The sequence below is a fragment of the Lepisma saccharinum genome, chromosome 20 (assembly GCF_977018435.1).
Source record: "Lepisma saccharinum chromosome 20, izLepSacc3.1, whole genome shotgun sequence".
Classification (NCBI taxonomy): Eukaryota; Metazoa; Arthropoda; class Insecta; order Zygentoma; family Lepismatidae; genus Lepisma; species Lepisma saccharinum.
The window spans coordinates 36,169,159-36,193,712 of NC_139248.1; the positions used below are offsets into that span (position 1 = coordinate 36,169,159).

The 24,554-nt window shown below is 33.9% G+C and overlaps 1 protein-coding gene across 2 annotated transcripts in view; it reads right to left on the reverse strand.

Moving 5' to 3' along the window:
* Nucleotides 1–1,986: 1,986 nt before the first annotated feature.
* The window catches only part of LOC146003228 (chitin synthase chs-2-like), a 76,012-nt gene continuing 53,444 nt past the window's right edge, over nucleotides 1,987–24,554 (reverse strand). Inside the window, exons 15-22 of one of the 2 annotated variants that reach the window (XM_083141396.1) lie at nucleotides 23,536–23,841; nucleotides 21,646–21,890; nucleotides 19,890–20,035; nucleotides 18,139–18,299; nucleotides 15,140–15,316; nucleotides 9,308–9,475; nucleotides 6,856–7,102; nucleotides 1,987–3,542 (exon numbers count right to left, since the gene is read on the reverse strand). In XM_083141396.1, the coding sequence (XP_082997522.1) occupies nucleotides 3,175–3,542; nucleotides 6,856–7,102; nucleotides 9,308–9,475; nucleotides 15,140–15,316; nucleotides 18,139–18,299; nucleotides 19,890–20,035; nucleotides 21,646–21,890; nucleotides 23,536–23,841 (1,818 nt within the window). In that variant the 3' untranslated portion in view covers nucleotides 1,987–3,174. Of the gene's footprint in view, nucleotides 3,543–6,855; nucleotides 7,103–9,307; nucleotides 9,476–14,877; nucleotides 15,055–15,139; nucleotides 15,317–18,138; nucleotides 18,300–19,889; nucleotides 20,036–21,645; nucleotides 21,891–23,535; nucleotides 23,842–24,554 lie in introns of both variants that reach the window. The other variant, XM_083141397.1, reaches the window with a different exon arrangement.

The following is a 24,554-nucleotide window of genomic DNA, read 5'->3' on the forward strand; positions in this document are numbered from 1 at the left end:
TGCAAGGAGAAACTGTGACGTTACAAACATGTTTTTTTTCTGTTACGCATATGTATTATATACAAAAATGCCTTGGCAAGATTGCTAATAACTTACCATGCGAAATAACCATATTTTAAATGTGCATTGTTCTTATATTCGTAAATTACACAGGCAGCAAGGTAATGTTGCAAAAAAGTTGTGGCAACGTTAACCAAATCTGGGGAGGCAAAGGCAGTATATTCCCCTTTGTAGATAAGATTTAGCATTGTGCAGGAGCAAAAGTGGCGAAAAGTAGGGGGGAAATTGCCCCCTCGCCGTCACTGGTAGTAGTAGTAGTAGTAGTAGTAGTAATGATAATAACAATAATAAAAGTTTGTGATTGAAGGACAATATATGAAATCTTACTCCCCCCCCGAGAAAAAATCAGTTCACTTGTTGTAGGAAATACCTAGCAATTATTTGTATTGTTTCTCTCTGCATCGACAATACTTCTATTGTTGCTGTATATCGTTTCCATGGAATTGAAATAATATGAAGCAACATATTTCACAATGACTTGTATAGTGTTCACATATTAATATTTTTGGCAACTAAATCTCTCCTTTATCAAAAGTGTGACGCTGTAAAATTCTGTATGTAAACCACATTTTACACAGGAATGGCAATTACAATGTTATGCTAATTGTGAATTATCTATCAACTAGAACGAATGTGTTGCCAGGCTTTATTTGCATAAAATTTCGTAAGTTCTTTTTTTAAGAAATACTAACAAATTAAAACTACATTAAAGACGGAATTGAAAGCTGAAGTAATTCAGCTAAGGCACGTTACTTTTCTGTTGATAAACTTGTATCCTCTCGTCTAGTAACTTGTCAAAGAATGCAAAGGTTACATGATCCTCAAAGTAGAATACATGATCTCTCAAACTGAAAAAGGAATGTAAATTAAGAGTTTCTGAAAATAAAATACTTAGAACTAAAATCAGGTGAAGACAGAGGTGAATGCTTTATATTTGTTTCCTAATGCTATTAATTAGTTAATAATTAATTTACAATAATTAAAGAATGGACCACATGGCACAGATGGGAGAGGAAAGAATGGAAATACAACAGAGGTGATTCAGTCTCCAGAGCCTCGTTAATCTGTATTCGACCAGATTAATTGCTGTGGATATAGATATGTCATTGACCTTTTAAAATGTTCATTCTGACATCCTACTAATCATGTTCCAGATAGTAAATGATGTATTTATTTCTATTTACAGATATCCAGTCATTCTACATGAAGAAACTTCTTTTTGGCCCAAGTTGCTATTGTTTTATTGCTATGTATGTAATTTTTACATGATTTCATTTTGATTTACGTCTGTTAACACATACTGCAAAGTTTTAGCGATTACTTGCTGTCTAAATACTTTCTAATGAAAGGTTCTAAATTATTTCTACATTCATTCCCATTAGTCTACGAGTTTTTTTTTTTTTTTTTCGAAATCCAAATAGTGCATATTACTTTAAGGAAGGTTCAAATTTCGTGTGACAGTCATTCCCAAAATTCTATGATAATTAGTCTTTCTGCTAGGAGAATTTGAAAAAAAATCATGAAACAATCAGAACCATTACCTTTTTTTCATCAAATATGTTAGATACAACCCAAAATCTATGTTGGAAATATTCTAAACACCCACAAAGTTAAGGTGGGAAGCAAATTGCCTATGTTTGCATTTGATCACTTAGCTTACACAGTCGACTGGGTCAAGAATTGAAATCAATGTTATCAGCAGAGGAGAACATACCAGTTTTATTGCATTAATTCTAGTAAAATAAAATTATATTCATATAATAATATAGTACTTCAAGTTAGACTGATTAATTTTAAGGGAGAAATGAAAAAAGAGCACTTCTGAAAATATTTGAAAATCCATATTTATTACTATTTCACAACTGTACATTATGCATTGAGCATTATCATTAAATATTTATATTACAAGATTTCATTCTTCATTATTTCATCACAAACATTTAAAGTTTAATATTAAAAATAACACTTCTTTATATAGAGTATTTTGACTGATTCCATCATCAACCAAGAAAAGAAATGTTCCAAAAAAATTCTTCAGCTTAAAAATAATACTGTAAGATAATCCAAAATATATTTCTAATTTGTAACAACATCACTATGAAAAAATATCTTCTTAAGTTGAAAAATATCAGTGTAAACATGTTAGAGAGCATGAAAAGGAAACTAAAATTATTGCCTCAAACCTAAATTTATAACATGTAAATTTCATTTCTGACAAGTGAAATGAAAAGTTAAGAGCATGGAAATGCACAAAACAATCCATAAGTTTGTGTAATTACTCTGCAAAATGCGTTAAGGGTAATCAAAACAGACACACTTCAACTTTATCATTACATGTCAATTTTTCACTCACTTTGGGTTTGTGAAATATTACCAGTTTGACACTGAATGTTTCTTTTACTATACGTATCTGTAATCAAGGTGTATACATTTCAGTATGAAAGCTATGTGCATTGAAGAACTGATGTTATGTGTGCAGTTTATCATAACAATTATTTTATAGAATATATTTTAAATGTGTGAATTCAAAGAGTGAACATTTTGTTATGCATTTATTGGCAGTAGTACTGATTCTCTCCATCCATGATTGGTTCATAAGACATTATTACTTCCCCATTGCCAGTCCTTGTTGAGTACTAATTTTGGTACTCTGAGTTCAGTTTGTCTTCTCATATCTAGTCTATTTTTGTCAAATTGAAGAATAGTATTGTTTGCAGTATATAAATATTATTATCATTGTAAGAAAAAATATTTGGAGAGGTTACAGTGTGCACTTTATATTTATCATAATTTTTTTAGCTGTATAAATTCCATAAATAACAATCGACTAAAACAAATAACACTAAACGACTAGATCTTACTTAATAACCTCATTCTCGAAAAAGTCATGGTTGTCTGCATGGTTAGTTGTTTGTGATGTACTTGAGCTTCCTTACAGTGTTCTAATTTTAAGAATAAAAAAAAATCATAATTTTCGTTGTCCTTGTGATTTAGACATTACCAGTCTTAAAAAGGTTTAATGTTCGATTCGAGAATTTCTATAATCTCTGTCAAGTATTTTCTCAACAAAAGTTTACAGGTTATCCAAACAGGAATTATTGAATGTCGTTTGTTTTACATGTGGCTCCCTCTCCTTCCCCCTAGTTCTGGGTCTCTGAAGGAGACAGAGTTCCTCATATTTTGTAACTGTAAACCAGCGTTATGGATGTCATCATCCGAGCTGCCATCATACGCTTGATTGTTCACTCCCCCACTTGCCACACTTCCAGGGCCATTGCTGAAAAGATTCTGGATGGTGGAGTTTGTTGCATTGGATATCCTGTGCCTGGGTTTTGCAGCGGGGGCATAATCATTGTTGGCACCAAGAGTCTTCATCTGAGATTTCCTGCGCTCGGCAAGGACAGAGTTCCTCCTCACTTCAAGGGCTTTGATTGTCTCTCTCCTCATTGTCAGCTTCCTCATGTTGCCCAACACAGGAGTGCCTGCAAGGATTATAAAAGTCTCGGTTAATATCACCTGTCATGTTACCAAAGTTACATCGTTCAAATTTGTTTTCAGGATTGCTTTTAGAAGATATTTTGTAATTTCTCAATATTCTGATGTATGTGTGGTCATGGTGTGTCTGTATTATACAGGGTTAGTCAAAAGTATCGGGACAGGCCAGTAATAACGAGACCCGTGGACGGAGGAAAATCACATGTTGCAAGTGGGTATTGGTGCGGAAACTGCATTGAATGGGGGTGTGGATATCATGACAGCCATCTTGGATTCCGCCATATTGGATATCAGACAATATTTTCAAATGGAAAGGGGTATGTATGACACATCAATTTAGGCTAGAATTGTCCCACAAACGACAATCCAAACTCATTTTGGACCTATCGCCATTCATGGAAGAGATAGGGTGTACTATGTTAGACTGCAAAAAATGAGAGTTGTCTGAAAGAATTGTTTACTGTATTCTTGTGGGTAACTGTACACTGCAAGTAAACAGAGAGCATGAACAAGAAAACATGACATTGACTTACAGTATGCCTCAAAGCAAGTGTTCACTCTGCTTGCCGTCGACTGTCTGACAATACTATGTCAACCGATCGGAAAAACTGCAAAGTGCACGTTGTAGTAATCCAGCATTCAGGCGGCAAAACGGGCTTTTTTGAACGACTGTAGCGCCGAAACGACGCTCCAACGAGAAAAATATTACTGAAAAAAGTTGTTTGTTTTGATGTCCTGTATACGTTTCCGTGGTTCGTGGGTGACATTAAAATGACACCCTGTATAATTACAAAGTGTAAGATTAACAAGGGAGGTTATCTAAGTGTCCCCCTCGATTTCCATGAAATGGCAGGTGTATAGAGGGGCCCAAAGGAAGAAATACGTGTTTCTTTTTGTTTCGGCTAAAAAACTGTTTTAGGGGGCAAACCCCCTCAAATGTCAAAATGAGGACAAATTTAAGTGGGCATTTGAACCCTGTGTCCCCCTCCAATTTTCATGAAACTTCGCAGGTGTATAGAGGGGCTCAAAGGAAGAAATACGTGTTTGTTTGTTTCAGCTAAAAAACTGTTTTAAGGGCAAACCCCCTCAAATGTCAAAATGAGGACAAATTTAAGTGGGCATTTGAAAGAAAGTCTTTCTTGCATCGGATAGTGATTGGGATGAAAAATGGATCTACTTCGAGAACCCAAAATGCAAAAAGTCATAGGTTGACCCAGGACAACCTTCAACATCGACGGCAAAACCGAATCGCTTCGGAAGGAAGACAATGCTGTGCATTTGGTGGGATCAGAAGGGTGTGGTGTACCATGAGCATCTGAAACCAGGTGAAACAGTGAATGCCGTTCACTACCATCAACAACTCATCAATTTGAACCATGCTTTGATCGAAAAGCTTCCAGATTAAGCAAAAAGACAAGGAAAAGTGATTTTGCAGCACAACGCCTCATCACACACAGCGAAAGGCGTCAGAGACACCATTTCTGCACTTGGCTGGGAATTCTTGCCCCACCCGCCATACTCACCAGACTTAGCCCATTCCGACTACCACTTGTTTTCATCGATGTATCACTCACTTTCTCAGCAACACTTCAACAATTACGAAGATGTCGAACAATGGCTTGCTGACTGGATCACCTCAAAATGTGAACGATTTTTCTGGAAGGGCATCCACAATTTGACGGATAGATGGGCACAATGTATAGCTAGCGATGGCGCATACTTTGAATAAAGCATTTGTTACCTTTCTCCCCAGATACACTTGTTTTCTTTCGGATCAATTAAGAATTATTAACTGGCACACCTGGTACAACCGTAATTTGTCTGTGGTAGAGGGCCTTCAAATATACTTTGTGAAGTAAAGACTCAGTGAAATTGAAACTCAAGTGAACATAGTCATCATTTCCATGGTAAAATGTATTTTAGCCTATCTTACCAATACATAGCAATATATGAAAATGAATAGATGATTATGGGCTGAAACTACCAGCATAAATTTTATACATATATTTGTAGGATTATTGTCACATTGAAATGATATTTGATGTTCTATATATTCGACCGAATCTTGCTCGAGCTTGAGAGACTCGATCGAGTTTGAGCGAGCGAAAGTGGTCCAATGCAGTATTCTAGTGTGTATGAAGGAAATAGGAAACACTCACTTGAAACTGGAAGACTTCAAATTTTTCCACAACCAGTCAAAATGTGTAAATGATGGTGTGGGGTGTAAGGTGAAGGGCATATAGGTAGTGATGGGAATGAGGGTGGAAATTGAAGCTCGTTTGAGCTTGGTTTTAGGTTGGGAAAGTTACTGAGTGGCCTTGTTTAGGCCAGGGGATATGGTTACATTCATGGCAGATCTGTAAGCTTTCTTCCAGACTTTTTGTACTGAGGTGTAGGACATAATTGTACAATGCTGACTTCCCAGCATGATGATGTGGCTCATTGCCATAAATGTTTGAAGTTTTCCAGCTTGTGAATATTTCATATTTTATTTACATTTTTTATACTATACTCTGTCCCAGGAATCTGCAGAGCAAGCAAATTAAAACGAGTCATCTGTGCGCAAGTAGGGACTTAGAAGGCTTGGCCCAATGCATGAGAGGGAAAGGTGGTTAATGGCGGGGGCAATATAACAGCTATTTGCAGCAACATGCACAGCTTTGCTCTGCCCACTCACTTTCGTCCCTTCTCTACTGTTATGTGCAACATTGCTCCAGAGATTCCTGAGAAAGAGTATAGCGCTTGTGGCCTTTTTTCATTGATATTGAAAAATAACAGTACTGAAAGCTAATTTCATGTAATAGGGGGAGGGGTAGTTGGTACCCAGAAAGTCTGTACCAGGATTGGTAAAAGAAACATCCTGATACTGACTTTAGTGAATTGATTTCCTGATTTTTCAAGATCCCAGACACTTGTGAAATTACAAAACATCGTGCTTAAAAGCAGTTAATTTTCAATGTTTTCTGTACTATAAATGCCTAAAAATTCTTGGAAATGCCAGGTTTTTTTCTTCAGAATTTCGAAAACAACCAATTGAGAGAGAAATAGTGTGGTGAATTCGGAATTTTTACGATGTTGGGAAAATCAAACATTTCTCATTCTGAAAATTTGCCAACTTGGTCGGGATTTCTAAAACAAAATTCCATACAGATCCTTTCCTGATCAAAATAAATATTGCCCCCTCATACCTCTAGTATTTATATATGTATGTGTGTATCAATGTGGGAAAAAATATGTAGAATCAGAAAAGGTTAATGTAACGAGTCCTTCTTAGTTTCGCATAAAAAGATAAAACATTACCTTCAGCAGCACCTTCTGCAGTAATTGCAAAGAATCGTTTCTTGAAGGCCACATCCAGTGTTCCAATGACCCTCTTCTTCTGCCGATGCTTGTCCAAATTGTGGATGATGCGCCGTCTGGCAAGGCGGTCAGCCCCTGACCCTGAATCGCTTTCATAGTCACCATCCAGCCCCCGTAACCGTTGCAGGTTTCTAGCTATATCGATGGCATGCTTGTCAATCAGAGCATCAGTTGAGGTTTCTTCAATCTGTAACATAATTTTAAGAGAAAGTGTTAAACGATGTACATAGCTTCCATGGATTCCAATTTGTATAATCAATGCAACATTTTTCCTCATGCACAGGTAATATGCTATAATGGTTTTCATGATATGTAGGTGTAATTTATTTCATCTGAAAACATTTAGGAGGGGGGAGGACACAAAGTTATCAAAAGTAGGAATTGCAGCTTTCCTGCTAACGTGATTCGAACAAGTGTTCTTGGATTGTCAGTCAGGTTAAATTGGCATTAGCATCCACTTTTCTCATACTCAACTCAACGTTTTGAGTGCATACATTGCTCTCATTATCAGGGAATGTTGATTAGAGATCAAGAGTGAGGTTCTACTCTAACTTACATCCGACTCTAACATTTAAAAGCATACATTAGTATGACACTTTGTGGGTCATTTGAGGAAAATTACTTAGATGGTCAAGCACGGTGCCAGAGACTGGGTTTATAAAATGTTTTCAATTAAAGGTGTAAAATGCAACAGCCTTAAATTATTACGATTAATCTTTTTTTACAAACATTTGAGAATCTATAAAACCATGAAATGTACATTCTAGTTAATCAAATAAATTCACAGGACATCATAAGTAATATTCCAAATAATGAAAATTTCAATGTTACATGTGTGACCATAAAATTGGAATACATATTTTTTACAGTTGTTTATTTAAGTCCACTTTATGTACGGAAAAGCTAACTGGGACTGGACCTACATTTTAAAGTGAGTAGAATCACTCTACTTGGTACTGAACCTAGGACCTTTTGATTACAATGTGTTGTTGTTACCACTGTGACATAGGGAGGCAATTTTGAAAAAAGTAGTTTCTTTTGCATATAAAATAACTGGTGATTTAATTTCTTTTTATTTTTTCATGGCACTCTTACAATGTCCTATGCTGATGAGTCTCAATAGTCATCTGAATCAAACTGTTCATCTATTGATTCACTTTCTCTTGGAATTGATCCACTCTTCTTCCTTTATGATCATCTTATTACACCAACTGTTCAGTTATTGCACAAGCATCACAGTTTGATAGAAATCACAAACACACAAACAAAAAGGCACTCTTCGTTAGTCAAGCATGGAATGGCAGACCAGATTTTCAGTAAAAACTAGGTACACCGATAGTTGTGTACTGATTCAGAGACCGGAGTGTTTCAATGAACCCTCCCTAGTGGCTCAAAGATCTGACTAACACTGAAAACAAAGTCGTGGTGTAAAAGAGGAAGGCCAGAAACTCAACTAGACAGAGGGAGGGTGTTGACAAAACAATCATTGATAAATGGCAAATGTTAAAACCACACACCTGGAACTAGAGATCATGCACGACCAACGAAGAGTTAATAGACATAACAATTTTGATTGTGGGATCACAAGCAAAAGAGCCTGAACGGAATAACATGCCATGTTCATATTATTCGCGTGTGTAGGGAGGGGCAGAGTGCACTGGCCTTCCCCATTTTCTGAGCTGAAGGAATGGAGGAGAAGATGCATAAAGGTACTTTTGTTTGTGGCTCTATACTTTCTTATAACTACAGGCACTTCTTGGTTGCAACGACCCCTGCTGACTTTCAAAAGGCTCCATACAGCCCAAGTGCCTTGATGGCATATTGGTGACATTGTCACTTTGTAATCAAGGGACCTTGGGTTCGATGACAAGTGGAGGCACATCCCACTTTAAACTGTAGGTTGGGTCTAAATTAAACTATATGTGCATAAAAGTGAACTCTAACAAATCTTACAACACAAAAGTGTCAATGACTGAGATGGTGAGAGATTGATGACTACAATTTTATTTGAAGTACCTGAGGAAAACTACATAAAGCTTGGCCAAGATGGCACACCATGATGAAGGTTTAAAAAATTATAACAATAGAAGAGACAAGTATCATGCTTTGGTTGGAATTCAGAATCTCTGAGTATTTATCATCGTTAATTTAATTTTTATGGTTAACCAAGTTCTAGTAATATTAATGTAATATTTATTTAAATTGAATAACAACTCTTAAAGAAAAACAATGAAAAAATTCTTGAGAATTTCTTACAAATATTTCAATTTTACTTGTCTGTATTTCATACAAAATTATCATTCATAATAGGAAGCCAGTATGACCAATATTTTTTTAAAATAAGATCCATGAATTTCATATAATTGTACAATACAAAGTAATGAAGACCTACCTTTTTATTACAATAGCAAACTACTTCCGTAGATGCCAAAATGTGAGAGAGGGTTCCAAATCGATGGAAGAGCATAGCACTAAACTGGATAACTAAGATGAGTGCAAAGAAGAATACGAACACTAAACCAATTGGCTCGAGCTGTAGGTATTCTTTCGAGATCAGAACCTAGTAAAATAAATCACTGTGTTAGAAATAAAAAAAATATTCAAATGCTTTACATAGTTAATGCACATTATTAAAAAAATAATAATAATAAAGCAACACTGCTGCAAGCTAGGTTTACATGACTCAAGAGAATATGTTTCAAATAAGATATTACTTTCTGAATTTTTTCGATCAATTAAATACATAAATATATTTATATTCATAAAAAAGTTTGTATGTATGAATACTAAATTTTTATACGCATTAAACAAAAATACACCTCAATTTAGTTATCAAAATGAAAGAATACTTAAAAGAAAACTTTAATTTTACATGAAATATAAATGTCTACTTAACTAGTAAGTTTGTATGTACAATTACTTCCCATTCTATACATATTATAACCCTCCAAATAATAATATTTACATACACAGGCATATCACCTTCATTCACACTACATCAGTATTCAGTCACAGTGAAATTCAAGGTACACCAATATGGTTATTATAGGGGTGTAGATCCTGTCCCCCTTGGAACGTTATTTTTCAGAATAAAATAGAGTAGTATAACTAATTTGCGCTATTTTCTTATTCATAATTGCATTGAAAGAATTTTTGGCAGTTGAATACAAATATTAAAAATAATTATGTATGCACCTATAGTAAAATTCTTTTTAGTATGTCATTTTTTTAAAAATAAGATTACATTTTAAAAAATATTACAAAGTTGTCACAAAATTGAGTAATGATCTAGCAGCACAGAATATACAGCTGTTCTTGTGCATTACTAGTGCAAATTTGTGGGACATATATTACATTCTTCTATGTTGAAATATTGCTTTAATCTTCAAAATTAACTTCTCCAATATCAAAGTAATTGGCTATAACAGATTTTAAATTTCTTTTAGTAAACAATGATACTAATTTGATGTTTATTAAATAAAGAATGGATGGCTAATTGAAAAGAAAAAAAGATACTGAAGATAACAATAACCCTTCTCTAAGATTTATAGAGTGCACACAGAAGAGAAAGCTTTATTATATTACCAGGTCAATGATTGGCCTGTTTAATGTAAATAAAAGTATATGATAGGTCAAATTTCTTGATCTTTAAAGAAACATCTTGCAGTGATTCACAAGCTGTGATTTAATGGTGACAAAGCTGTATGATGCTGTAAAATGAGAGTGTAATTTCCACAAAAGCTTCTTAATGATCAGTGATTGTGTTTTGTTCATGTGTTTTAGCATATATGTGTAAAATTTTCATTAAATCATATATTTGCCACTAATCAAATTTTCTAAATGGTATTGCACATTGTTTTACGATCAACTTCTACAATTTATCTAAGTTAAATATAAAACTTGTAAATAATTAAAGAGAATCCACAATAGGGTGTATCGAAAATTTTTTTTTTTCGAAATGTTAAGCTGGCTAGTGCGGAAAAGTGACCATTGGTGACCAAAAACACGTCTGATTTTTTCAGATTTTTTGGAGGTCGTTTATGTGACGCACATCGACCTTGAAGTTTTGATAGTGATTTGGTTATGCAACACGCACAACAATTTCACAAAAATGTCATTATTTGGCTATTTCATGTCTTTTTTTATGCATTATGGTCATTTATTGTTTTGTGTATGGCAAATATGTTACATTCGTGCCTTAGGGGTGGTTTCCTATGCTGTTTACGTATGCTTTTGGTCAAAAATTGTCAATTTGAGGCTAAAAATTCCATTTTTTCTATTGATGGTTTCCTATTGGTTTCGAGTTTGTGTTTTATTCGAAAGCTCGTGGAGGGAGCATGAAGCCCAATCTACCATGTCATAGTATTGGTCTGCATTAAAATTGATGGTTGGTAAAACAAAAGTGCGAATTCTTTTGCCTTTTTTCAATCCTCTTGTTTTCTTAATTCTTTGCCAACCAAGACTTCTTATTTCAGAATTTTGGTTGGTTATTAAAGCCAGCAGGACATTTTCAGGATGGGCGAAGAATGCGTTTTGTTGAATGACCCTATTAATCAGATCTCTCAAGTGGTGTGGGAGAAATCGGGACAAGTGGATCAAATTCCAGAGGTGTCAGGTTCCGTCAGTTATCGATGGTTCCTTCTTGATCCAAAACCACACATACTACATAATGAAGGTGTACGCACCGGTGTGGTTTGGGATCGAGAAGGAACGAGCCTCCGTTAACCAATAATATTACAAATGAAGAAGTAAATGATTACATTAAAAACCAAAAAATAGCGGAAATTCAAGACTTCCCCTGCCACACACAAGGATTGGAGCGACTTGTGAAAATTATCACAGAGGCTGCTTCTTCCGTTTTCGGCGCCAGCGCACGTGATGGCTACATCAAAGCGAAATTGGAATCTAGAGAACATATGCCTACATTTCGAACAAAAAATGTCTATAAAGTTCAAGGAGAAAACTAGAAGAAAATCTTGGCCTGCCCCTTAGTAAAATTATGTTTGCCAACATAATTTGGGTGGGTGGGTGGGTGGAGCTCACAGTCCAGCCACCTCCTCCTGGTGAGCTCTGGGTTATTTTCAAAGCATAATAAGTTATGAAAATAAGTGAAGCGCTGGGCAGTAATTGAGGAACTGTTAGCAATTAGAAAGCCAAAATATTTTATTTAGTCTTTTATATCGGAAAACTTTCGAATAAAACACAAAGTCGAAACCAATTGGAAACCATCAATAGAAAAAATGGAATTTTTAGCCTCAAATTGACAATTTTTGACCAAAAGCATACGTAAACAGCATAGGAAACCACCCCTGAGGCACGAATGTAACATATTTGCCATATACAAAGCAATAAACGACCATAATGCATAAAAAAAGACATGAAATAGCCAAAGAATGACATTTTTGTGAAATTGTTGTGCGTGTTGCATAACCAAATCACTATCAAAACTTCAAGGTCGATGCACGCCACCTAAATGACCTCCAAAAAATCTGAAAAAAATCAGACGTGTTTTTGGTCACAAATGGCCACTTTTCTGCACTAGCCACCTTAACATTTCGAAAAAAGTTTTTTTTCGATACACCCTAATCCACAAGGATTCACTTTACTCTATGTGCACAATTCTAATATTCACTATTCTACAAGTAACTAATTTTGTGCTCAAGAAAATAAACCAAATGATCGAAACTAAGTTGTTTTAAGGGTATATTAAAGTGTAATCAAATATGTACAAGTTATGTGTTCCCATCAAATGTCTATAACTATTCTAGAGTGAGTCAAAATCAATTGGAGCTTTTTGGTAAGAAGACATTGTAATGACAATGCAAAATCACACCTGTAATTTGATTTAGAGCTCACAATATTATATAATCTTGATGTAAATACTTTTTAACCTGGAGCTAAATTTCATATGCAAATAAAATTCTCCATTACTCACATATAAAATTCTACCAATAAATAAATTCACTCCTCAAATTTTGAGTGTAGAATCTCATTTTTAGAAAAGACTTTTCCTTTGCAGATAATTAAGTACTCTTTCTTTGTAGCTTTACTGCAATTAATAACATTTCTTATAATATCTTAGCAAGTCTTTAAAGAAACATGTGAAATACAAGTGTTAATTAACCTCAAATAGTATTCCAATTTCTTCCCTAAGACTTTTAAATTCCAAAAATTTCCATGATTTTGTCAGCTGGTATTTATAATGTTTGAATAATTATTCTAAGTGCAAATCATAATTTTTCAATTTTTGTAACTGAATAAATAGATCACACAAGTATACTTATGTACTGATCTATATGTAGTTTTGTATTTTATATACGGTATGTATAATGTTCTATGAAGTCAGGTTCAAATCCTGGGTAAGGCATAAATGCACCATTGTGTTGTCAATTGTTGTTATTCATTATTAAACCTCATTGTCACAATTACTCAAGGAGGTAAAAAAGTTATAAAATATCACTAACCCAAATAGAAATAGACACATCTGAATATGTTCTCTATTTTTCATTTGTCAAAAAATGAACAGCATTAGCTAAGTAAAATCCCACATGGAATGTAAAGAAAATGCAATGTAAATCCTCATGTAGAATAATTCATTATTATGTACAAAAGTGTTTCTATTATGTAGTCTCATTTAAGTTGTCCTAAATATATTAAATTCAAACAAGACAATCGTCTGTTTAGTCATCTGTTCAAACTAGAATAATGCAATGTATTATACCCAATCACAAAGCAATATCAAGTAAGTGTGTGGTCTATTTCCATTAGCTTTGCAGTATTTATATATTTATATCATTGTATATCTGCTTTACAAATTCAATTTTGTTATATACCTGTTATACCTGAGGATTAGTTATAATGTTGCCAATGAACAAACATTGGGGAGTCAAAAATTATATCCTGTAAAATACATTACAATATCCCTGTATATTTATCATATACTTGTTGAAATAATGAAAATGAAATCTAATCTGAATAAGGTCTCATTCAACATTGATGATAATGAATGAATATGAATATGAATTGAAGAACGAAGCAGAAGGTCCAGAGATGTCATGTAGATTATTACACATTTTACTGAACTGTAAAGTTTGTGATAAAAGCTTAATAATTGCGATTTTAGGTTCACTATAAATATTGCATATATGAAGTATTTTCATTTGTTAAAAATATTACGGTATGAGTTTAAAGTTTTGTGTTGCTTTAAATTATGAATATCTTTGTGACTTTCTTGATGAAATTATCTTTGAAACTTATGATAATCAAATGTATGAAACCTGCAAAATGCCTTCTTCCAAAATGCTCCAAGTTCTATACAAAAGGGTCACTTACTCAAAGAACCCTTTCATGCATATCTTACAGAGATAGGAATGTGACATTAGCTAGTGAATATGTTACGAGAAAAATTAAATTATCCACAGCAAAAATACAGATCTCATATTAAAATGCTAATTGGCCAAAAATGAACAAGAAATTAAAACAAATTATGTGAAAAAGAAAAACAACAATTTCACGTGAGTTTTAAATATGTTAGTCAACAACCATTTTATGGCACCTAATTAGATTTAATATTTCAGCAATGTTATGTTCATAGAACGAAACATTTTCCTCTTGTTACAGTTATATATTGTGTGATTTATTAAATTGTGTGTAGATATGAGGTAATATGATATGAATGATTCATTTATGTAATGATGGAAATTTGAACGAAGTTATATGATTTATTTTTAATGAAATCATGACTTGAAGATGATGAAATTTAAAAACCAATACATATGAGAACGAGTGATTGTTTTGAGTTCTGTTTTTATGCTGCAGATCTAACTCTAAATCTGAACGTTCCATCCACAACTTCCGAAAACCCCTGTAACTGACAGGTAGAAGGATGTGTTAAGTCCCGAGGAAAGGTTCTCATGCTGCTCGTTCAACTACTCTCAGGACATTTCAAGCTGAAAGGTTTACCTCAGATGTTTCCTCTATGTAGGTGATATTGGTCTTGACCCCTAGAGGCCAGTCAACATGTAAGGCGTCCTTGTTCAATTGCAGCAAGAACACAATAAGAACAAACAATGCATTGAACATGAAGAAAGCAAAAACAGATTTGTTGCGCAGCTCAATCAGATCAGCTGCTACCCTCGCCTGAAAAGACAAAGCATAAAACACAAAGCGTTTACCATCGTATCACATCGCATCGAAACGCGAGTGCCTTAACCATACTCCTTACCTCCTGGGTTTCTTCTATATATGTTATATTAGTCTTCACGCCCAACGGCCACTTTATGTGTAGGTTGTCCTTATTCAGTTGCAGTAGAAAGACAATGAGCACAAAGAGGGAATTCATCATAAAGAAACCGAAAACAGAACGATCTCTCAGATCCCTAAGATCACTAGCAATTTTTGCCTAAAATGAGAGTAGCAAGGATAGCAACAAGAAATGAAAAAGATTAGTATAAACTGGAAAACATTCACAAGCAAATAGATAAGTTCCTTTAGTGGAAAGCTGAAAGAAAGAGTAAATATGTACATAAGTAAAGAACAGACATAAGCATACTTATTACTTTGTGCAACAGATCAGGAAATTGTGCAGAGATTTAGCTACTTTTGTAGGACATCCGTTTATTGTTATGATATTGCTTCTTTGCTTCTTCGTCATGTACTTAACATGGTGTTACTGATGTCTCGTTAATATACTTTAATTTCAAATTTTAAAATTTCCTTGTTTTTGAGGAAATGAATTGGTCTGAAAATTTTTATTTTTAAAATTATGCTTATGTGGGTGATCCAATAAGGATGGAACAAGTGTGCCATCTCTATTCCCATAACAGCATTAGTGTTTTCTTATTTCTTATATTTTGGTCTTCATGTGCCATTTACAGCTTTTCCAAAAAATTTAATTATTATTCTTAACCTTTCTTTCTTCTTTTACTTGTAGGCTTATATTTATTAATGAGTTCGCCTTTTTCCTTATTTCAAAATTTGAAGATGTATACATCACAAACCATGGCATAAGAAGATTGATCGATTGAGTTGGTGCTTTAAGTCCACTTTATGCACAGTAAGGCTAATCGGGACTCCACTTATAGTTTAAAGTGAGTTCCAAACAACTACGTGCCTCCCCCGGGTATCAAACCCAGAACCCATTGATTACAAGGCCGATGAAGTTACCACTGTGCCATCGGGGAGGTCGGCTGTCGGCATAAGAAGAAAATATCAAAGCATGCATATACAATGTTGGTACTTGGTAGTGCGGGGGAGGTACCAAACCACAATCCTGCCTAGGGTGCCAAAATATTTACCTATGGGGCTGGCCAGACGTACCAAGTTTGAACCCTGGTTAGATATTTTGTTCGTCCCATCACTAGAGGTAACCACTTAGGATAAATTTGGGGGACAAGGTAAATTTGGGGGAGGGGGGCAAGATCAGTATAAACAATACTTTATATATGTAAGTATACATAAAATGTGTTCTTCTACGTGAATTTTGGAAAGATGGAAAGTGCCTTCCACATCACCCATTTCAACAGTTCATCATTCATCTTCTTATTGCAATTAACCCTAGAAACTGAAAATCAATGTAAAATAATAGTCTAATTTACAAATACTGGAATGTTGGTAATGTTCATCAGGATCAGTGTTTCATCTTATACAGATAAACATGTAGGTATATTAGGCGCTCCTTTCATGTGAAGAATAATTTCTATATCACATATTTCTAGGGGTGTTAATAATAAAAAATGACAAATATAGAAATTTTGTCATGATTTACAATTAATTATTATTAATATCAACATTTTTAAAGTATTTAATATGACGTAATTTGTCTTTGAAAACTTGAAATACATTTTAATTTATTTGAATAAGGAACCAAAATATTTGTACTAGATAAACATTTACACTTCTGAACATCAAGTTCATTATTATTTTGCATTATGTATTATGTTAATTGGAGTTAGACATAAATATATATATATACATACTTTACACACTCTTTCTCTATAAAAAGTGTCCATAATATGTCTTTTTCAAAATATTTGATTTAATATCATTATATATTATATTTAAAAAGCAAAGAAATATATTGTTAAGAAATAGTTAAACCAGTAATAATATATATATTTTACACAGAAGTATGCATTACAATTAATCTAAACATGCAGTTCAATTACAATATTCATTTATTAGTAAGTTTGTTTTTGTTTTACTATAAATTATAACATTCGACTTAATAAGGATGAAAGAATTTAAATTAATGAACATCATTATTTACAAAAGAAATTCATTTAAAGGAGAAACTTAAATAATTTGATAACTCCATAGTAGTTAATATGTAATAAAAAAAATATTATTTGAACATAAACCAGAATAATGTTAATCATAATATAATACAATTTGGAAACTTTACATCAATCATGCATACTGTAAGATTTGGGTAAAAAGCTGTAATTATCAAAAATGCAAGTTAAGATATCATTAATATTTATGACTGCAAAGGACATTTCAAACGTGAAGCAATACTAAGATGCAGTGAGAGTTTCATAACAAATTTTAATAATTTGCCATTAATGTAAATTATAATTTTTTAAATATATAAACAGAATCTGGAAAACCTCACACACAAGGCTAAACTCTTAACTCCAAAGTGTATTCTAATGTTGCTCAAATATGTGCAATTTCATTAACAGTTCTAGCACATGAAATTTATAATAATAAAATAATAAATTTAATGCAAAATTTTAGGTATTGTTCTAAAACTGAAAGCGATCGGCTACTTGGAATGTATGAGCTAATAATTACTTACTATGGTCTCTAATGATTTCAAATATGATGAATATTAGAAATTTGTGAAGCAAGGATTGCATATCATTGTGTGAGAACCAGAGGGGCGTAACTCCAATTTATCAAATTTGCAGGATAGAGGAAACAATGTTTTGTTAGGAATATATCTGACTCTTTAAAAAAAAAAAGAATACAGCCATACTGCTAAGGATTAGAAGTGGAGATATCTCGATCTAACTCAGAGGAGATACATTAAACAAAACTGAAAAATGCAGTTTTGGAGTTATGGTCCTCTACTTCTCATACAGCAACATATAAAACACGTCAAATGATGAAAATATTATTCACGTAAAAAACAAATAAAATATAATTTTACTCCATGCAAACGAATTAAATTATAATTCAATTATACATACTCATAACTTAGAAATAAGACATGCAACAAACCTCTTTCTCCTTGTTGGAATCAATGGGGTAGAGATACTTATCAACCAAATCTCTCCAGAACTGGATTTCTGGATTGGACAGATAATCCACCTCTCCACGCTTGATGTCTTTGTCCTCAATCCAGTAGGGATTAATCAAGTCATCTCGTTCCTGTTTTGGTTCTGTAAAATGACATGCACATATTTCTCTAATTATACAGTGTGTCCATAAATTTCTCAGTGAATTTGAAACAATTTTCCAGAAAATAAATGATGTGTTCAGAAATTATTTCATTACTCAAGAGATGTGTGTGAAATAGAATCTGTAACAGAAGGATGGATTAGCCAAGGATGTAAATTCCTGTACTTCCACCAATTTGCTACACATTAAACCACTTGACTTGCTCTTGAGTCATGTGAAGGACACTGTTTATAATCGACCAATTACGAGAATTTCTGACATGCATATGAAGTGATGCATCACTGATGATGGGCCAGGCCCCGTGGCAGAGTGGTTAGCACATCGCGTTATGATGCCAGGGGTTCCAGGTTCGAATCCTGGATGGGGCATGGATGTTTGTGAGTGTCCATTCATCAATTTTCGTCACATCATCACTCATCACCATCTTTGCAAATTAGCCAAAAGTGGCACAAATGCGAAGTAAAATATAGCAATGCAATGAAATCATCACTGATGAAATCATGGTGAATGGTAATGGTATTATAGATGGATATAGTAAATATTCTAAGGTATGCACAAAGCACCTTGGTTAACCTCTGCAGTGGGGTGGTTAGCACAGCACACTATGATGCTAGGTGTCCCGTTTTTGAATTTCAGAATGGCCCGTTTGTGGTCTTTATGATTGCCCTATTATCATTTTCATTATATCATCACTCATTCTTATCCATGGGATTAGCCAAAGTGGCAGAAAAGTCACGCTAAATAACAAAAATCATCATCAACCAAGCACCATGGCAAGAACTTGGATATCAAAGTTTTTGTGCTTCAAAGGAAACACCTAACACCTAACAAGCCTTTTGACTCAAGATTGAACACATTGCAAACAGTAGATCTAGTATGCATTAAACTGGTACTTTCTTAAATTTTGGCTCAAGTAGATTCATAAAAATAAGTTGTTCTCCTTTTGATTTAAATTAGAACCATCCTGAAGGCATAGTGATAACACTGTCACCTTGTAATCAAGGGATTCCATGTTTGATCAGCAGAGGAAGGCACATTGTACAGAGTACAGATTCAACTGCAAACTCTAAGTACTGTACTGATTAGCTAATCTGAGAATAAAGTTGACTTAAACAAAAAAAGCAAATTAAATTAAATTAAATTCTAAATAATATTTTTCTTGTAAATATTTTTCAATTATATTTTTCCAACATTGAATAAAAATCAATTGATTTTTCAATTGAATAAAAATATTAAACAAAATAAAATTAAGTTTCCATTTTAAAAATTGAGTGATTTTCAAATGAAATTCAAAATGCCCACCCATTAAAACATACACAATGGCATTCTCTTTCCCCTTAAAGTCAATGAACTTTTATTTGAAACATGTCTTTCGAAAAAGCTTCGTTTGTAAGATATTTCGAGTTATCAACTTATGTGGTCCACCCTGTGTATAAAAAAATTCAGTTCATGTCCAAAAATATTATAATTAAGATAAAGTGAGGTAATTATCATTGCCAATCCCTAGTATGTAGGGTGTATGATGAACAAGTGGATCAGTTTAACAGGGAAAGACAACTATAAGAACTCACCAATGCTTTCGCTCTCCTCATCATCATCTCTAAGCTGATCTTCCTCTGCTCTGTCTTCAGATACAGAAGCCAGGTGATGGTCTGTCCTGCTTCCTGCAGACACTGATCTACGCCGTCCCAACATATGTCCATGAGGATCAAGTACCCTGGAAACAATGAATTTATGATTTTAATGAACAATAAGAGCATAACTTCTGTACACAGTTAATGAAACATTCACAAAAAATATAACCAATTAATTTATGTTCTAAGTAGGCAGTGACAATATTACTTTGAATCGATACTCATACCGATATTGATACTCTTACCTATTTCTGCTGATACTGATGCTTCAAAATTGTAGCATTTAAAACTTGTTCAAAATATTGAGTATTTGCAATGAGTGAGTATTCTACTGCAATTATAAGCACCAATTTACAAAGAATTTTGCATTAAAGTATTAAAAAATTACACCAGAATACTAAAATACACATAAATATTGGTGGAAAATAAAAATAAAGTTTAAATTTTGCATAATTTTAATGAAAATTAGGCTCTCTGAAAGTGTTGCATGGCATTTTTGCAGACCCAAATCTCGGAAAAGTATCGGCCAGCATCGGTAAATGAATTCCAACAGATACTTTTCAATCTGATACCACTGGTATCGGCCAATACTGAACTGATACATCGGCATTGGTATTGGCTCAGTTCTAGTTCTAAGATATCTCTTTCATTCACATTTTTCATTAAAAAAAAAATAAGGTGATTTGTAAGGAAAAAGTAATTTTCTACCAATTTGAAAGTTATTTAACATATTTCAGGGTTTGTCAATATATCAATCATGATAACTGGTAGCTTGAGGAGATATTTTCAACAGCTCGTGAATGGCTGGCTACATCACACTGCAGTTACTGTGACTGTAATGTAGGCAGTTCTTATGTACAAAAATATTATCATAAAGGTAAATCAACCACAGGCGCACCCAGGAATTTTCTATGGGAGGGGTTAAGAAAAAAATGTTTCTTATTCTCATGCTACAATTTTTTTTTATTTTTTATTTTATTTATTTGAGAAATCCTGAATCCTGGTACGGGATGAATTAATAGTCCTATAAAAGAGTGCAACAAGTGATAAATGCTGCTGTGTCATTCCAAACAGTGATCCTGTTTTTAGAAAATGACAGAAGAGTGAGAAATTTTCCATTATAAAATCGTGAAGAAAATTAATTTTCTGTGTAACATGATGGCCCAAGGGGGATGGGGGTTCTGACCCATACAACCCCTCCTTCAGTATACCCATGAAATCAATCCTTGGTAATCAATGTATTTTAAAATCTCGGAAGTAGTTCCATGATGCGTGGAGTTTGGTAATCTATGATCTATTTCAGTAATGATATCTTTTTTCCATATTGTGAACAAACATTCTACATCTAAATTAATTTGATTTATTTCACATCACTATTGCCGTTGTAAAAGTTCCAATAAGAATTGTGATGGAATGGAAATATTAATGTTCTGTGTGAATATTGAATATCTTTAGAACTTTTATTCAAAGATAAAGAAAGCAATGAAAGATGAAAAAATACAATAACAATATTGATAGAGCTTGAACACAACCTTTGCAAGATTGTGAAGAGGCATGCATTTCTAAATGAGGAAAATTAAAATTCTTTGATAATTATTAAAGAATTATTTATTATAATATAGTGAAATCAACTCTATTTTTCACACCATGCATATAGCTACCAAAAAACTATTTAAAACACAAATCATAGAACCTTTCAATAGTTTCAAGTCGTCTTCCCAGACCATCCAAGGATTCGGCTATCCTTAGCAGCTGATGCTTCTCATCTACTGATTTGGGATGTGTGCACAACATGCATTTGAAAAGCCCAGCCAATGAAAATTCAATGGAGCCTTCATCACTGTCATCATGGCCTGCACCATTTATCCAGCTAAGTAGGTTCTTCTGTTTTGCTTTCTTCTTTGCTTCTTCGGCATCTTTTTTTTCTTGTTCCATTTCCTACAAAGAATGGAGAAACAGGTGAAAGATTTATCAACATACAATTTGTTTGTTTGTTTGTTTTCGTTTTAAGTTACTTTATGCACAGATAGAAGGTGATGAAGTTACTTACCATGCTATGGCAGCGAAGCCTGTCAACGAACAACAATAATCCACCCATCAGACACATTATGTTAATAAGGACCCTCCTGCCACCTGGTAGTAAGACAATGAACTAACTTTCAAAACAAAACCGAACATTTTCAGTGTTCAGACAATGTTACAGTCACAGTCCCAAAACTTTTCTGACAAAAGTAGCACAAATCAAGTAAGTAACAGTCAGCTGCTCTTTCCTGTACAATGGATAGTCGGTCTTGCATAGATAATGAAATAAGTAAAATGTGACGGATCAATACAATGGAAACTTACAAAAAAATACAAATTCTTTTCATTTATGCTGTATATTAATGGTGCATATTTTGGGAAATGAGAGAGACAGTAGTAAATAGATATAAAGAGCTTGAGTACTCAGCCGCGCAAACTGGGTTTTGTTCTGTTCTTTACAAGTGCTGCTCCATCTCCCCTCTTGATAACCTTGGTCTGTATGATGCAGAATGCAATTTTTTTCAAGAATAATGACTCAGATTCTGCATGGCACGTAAATGTTTTACCAGCTTGGGAAATTACCTATTTTCAAATGGACTCGTCCTGTACTTGTCTTACTGTGATTCATGTCCCTCCAATAATTGTTTCAGCAGTAACAGTTGTTTGATTGATTGATTGATTTGGTGTTTTAATTCCACTTTATGCACAGTAAGACTAACAGTTGTTTGATGACATTGTTGCTATGTGTGGAAAGTTTTTACCACACATGCACCTGTCTACTACCAGTAACTGTAGTTTCCGTTTATTCTTGCATTGTCGGATGTTAAAAAGAACAGTGGGAGAAGGCTTAGAGATAAATAAATTGAGGCTGTCTTGAAGCATCAGATAATTAAATTGTTAATGGAGATACTTTTTTAACAGAGGAGGAACATGTAGAAAACAGTGATCATGACTCAATACAAAGTGCACAAAGTGATCAAGATGATATCATGTCAGAAAATGAATGAATCTAAATAAGTAGTTAGTGTTATTCATATTGACAAACAGTGTGTCCTACAATTAAAAGAATTTAAGGGTAAAAAATTACCCAATGCAAGTCCTGTTGTAGGCGATGTAGGTGGGAGTGTTCAGACTGTCTTTCAGAGAAGTGAAAGTATGCGTAGGGTCATGTAAGGGAATACTGTCCACATAGTTTCTAGGTGGAGATGAAAATGTTCCAAAGAGTGTAAACAAGCACTTAGTGCAATTTTTTTTAAAATAAAAGTTATTCATAATGACAAGTAGTGTGTATTAAAAAGAAAATAATTTAGGGGTAAAACATTACACTATATGAGTCCTAACATAGGTCATGCAAAGGTGGTGAGTGCTCAAGGGTTAATGGTGTTCATAAGTAATCTTTCTTCATAAATCTCTCGAGATGGGAGGGCCATAAAATACTAAACAACGTAAAAGCCTGACTGGTTCAATAAACTACCCTTACCAGAGTAACAAGAAATCTTACTTTTCAGTCACTGATATTATTACAATGCTTTCTCTTTTTCAAAATGACATCATTACTAACCTTCTTTGTCTTCTTGGTCTGCACTTCTCGAGTACCCCAGGATACCACATTCAGGTTGATGATTGAGTAGAGGATGAGGAGGAGGTACATAGAGGGGATGGAGAGCAAGTAGATGATTCCAGGGACGATGCACCAGAACTCCTGAGGGTGTAGCAAAGCCGCTATGAAGAATGACCCTGACAGCGCTATCAAGAAAATGGCTGATGGAGAGCCTATGCCGTCCTCACCTAACTGGAGTGCCGTACCCACAATCACAGCCATCATGACAAGTGCATACGCTGTCGATAGTATCTGTGCCACAAGTAGCTAGATAGAGAATGATGCAATGCATTAATTACAAAGAAATAAATACAACATAAAAACCATTAAAAATCAATAACATTATTCTTATTTTTGAAATATAATGTAAACCATTTCACAAGAGTTGCAATGTTGCATTTTGTTTTTCTTTTAGAGCTGAGAAGATACCACTTTCAACCAATACTGATGCTTATACTCTCACCGAATTCCACTGATACTGATGCCGCAAAGTGTCACGCTGCATTTTTGACCCTTTGAATGATCAGTATGCCGGAAAAGTATTGGGAGGTATCGGTAAATAAATTCCAACCAATACCTTCCAACACCGATACCACTGGCATCGGTATCACCACATCCCTAGTTTTATTTCTTATTCTCATTTCCACATCACAATTATGACTTACATTCTCTTACTCATTACAAAATTCACAAAATAAAACTCATATTACAACACGGAAGAAAAGGGAATTCACTATTGTTGTACTATACCAAACATACATACTTTATATTCTTACATTTCTCCCTAGAAAACAGAGTTGGAGGATATGAGAAAATATGTTTGGAACAAAGTCTACTTAATTAGATATTTTATTCATAATTGTGAAAAGAAAGATGCGGTAGTATATAAATACAGAGAAACTAGTACTCACTTATATCTGCGAAGCTGTTTTTTTCTTTTTCGATCAGTGGCCACTGCCACCATCCTCATTGGAACTTGC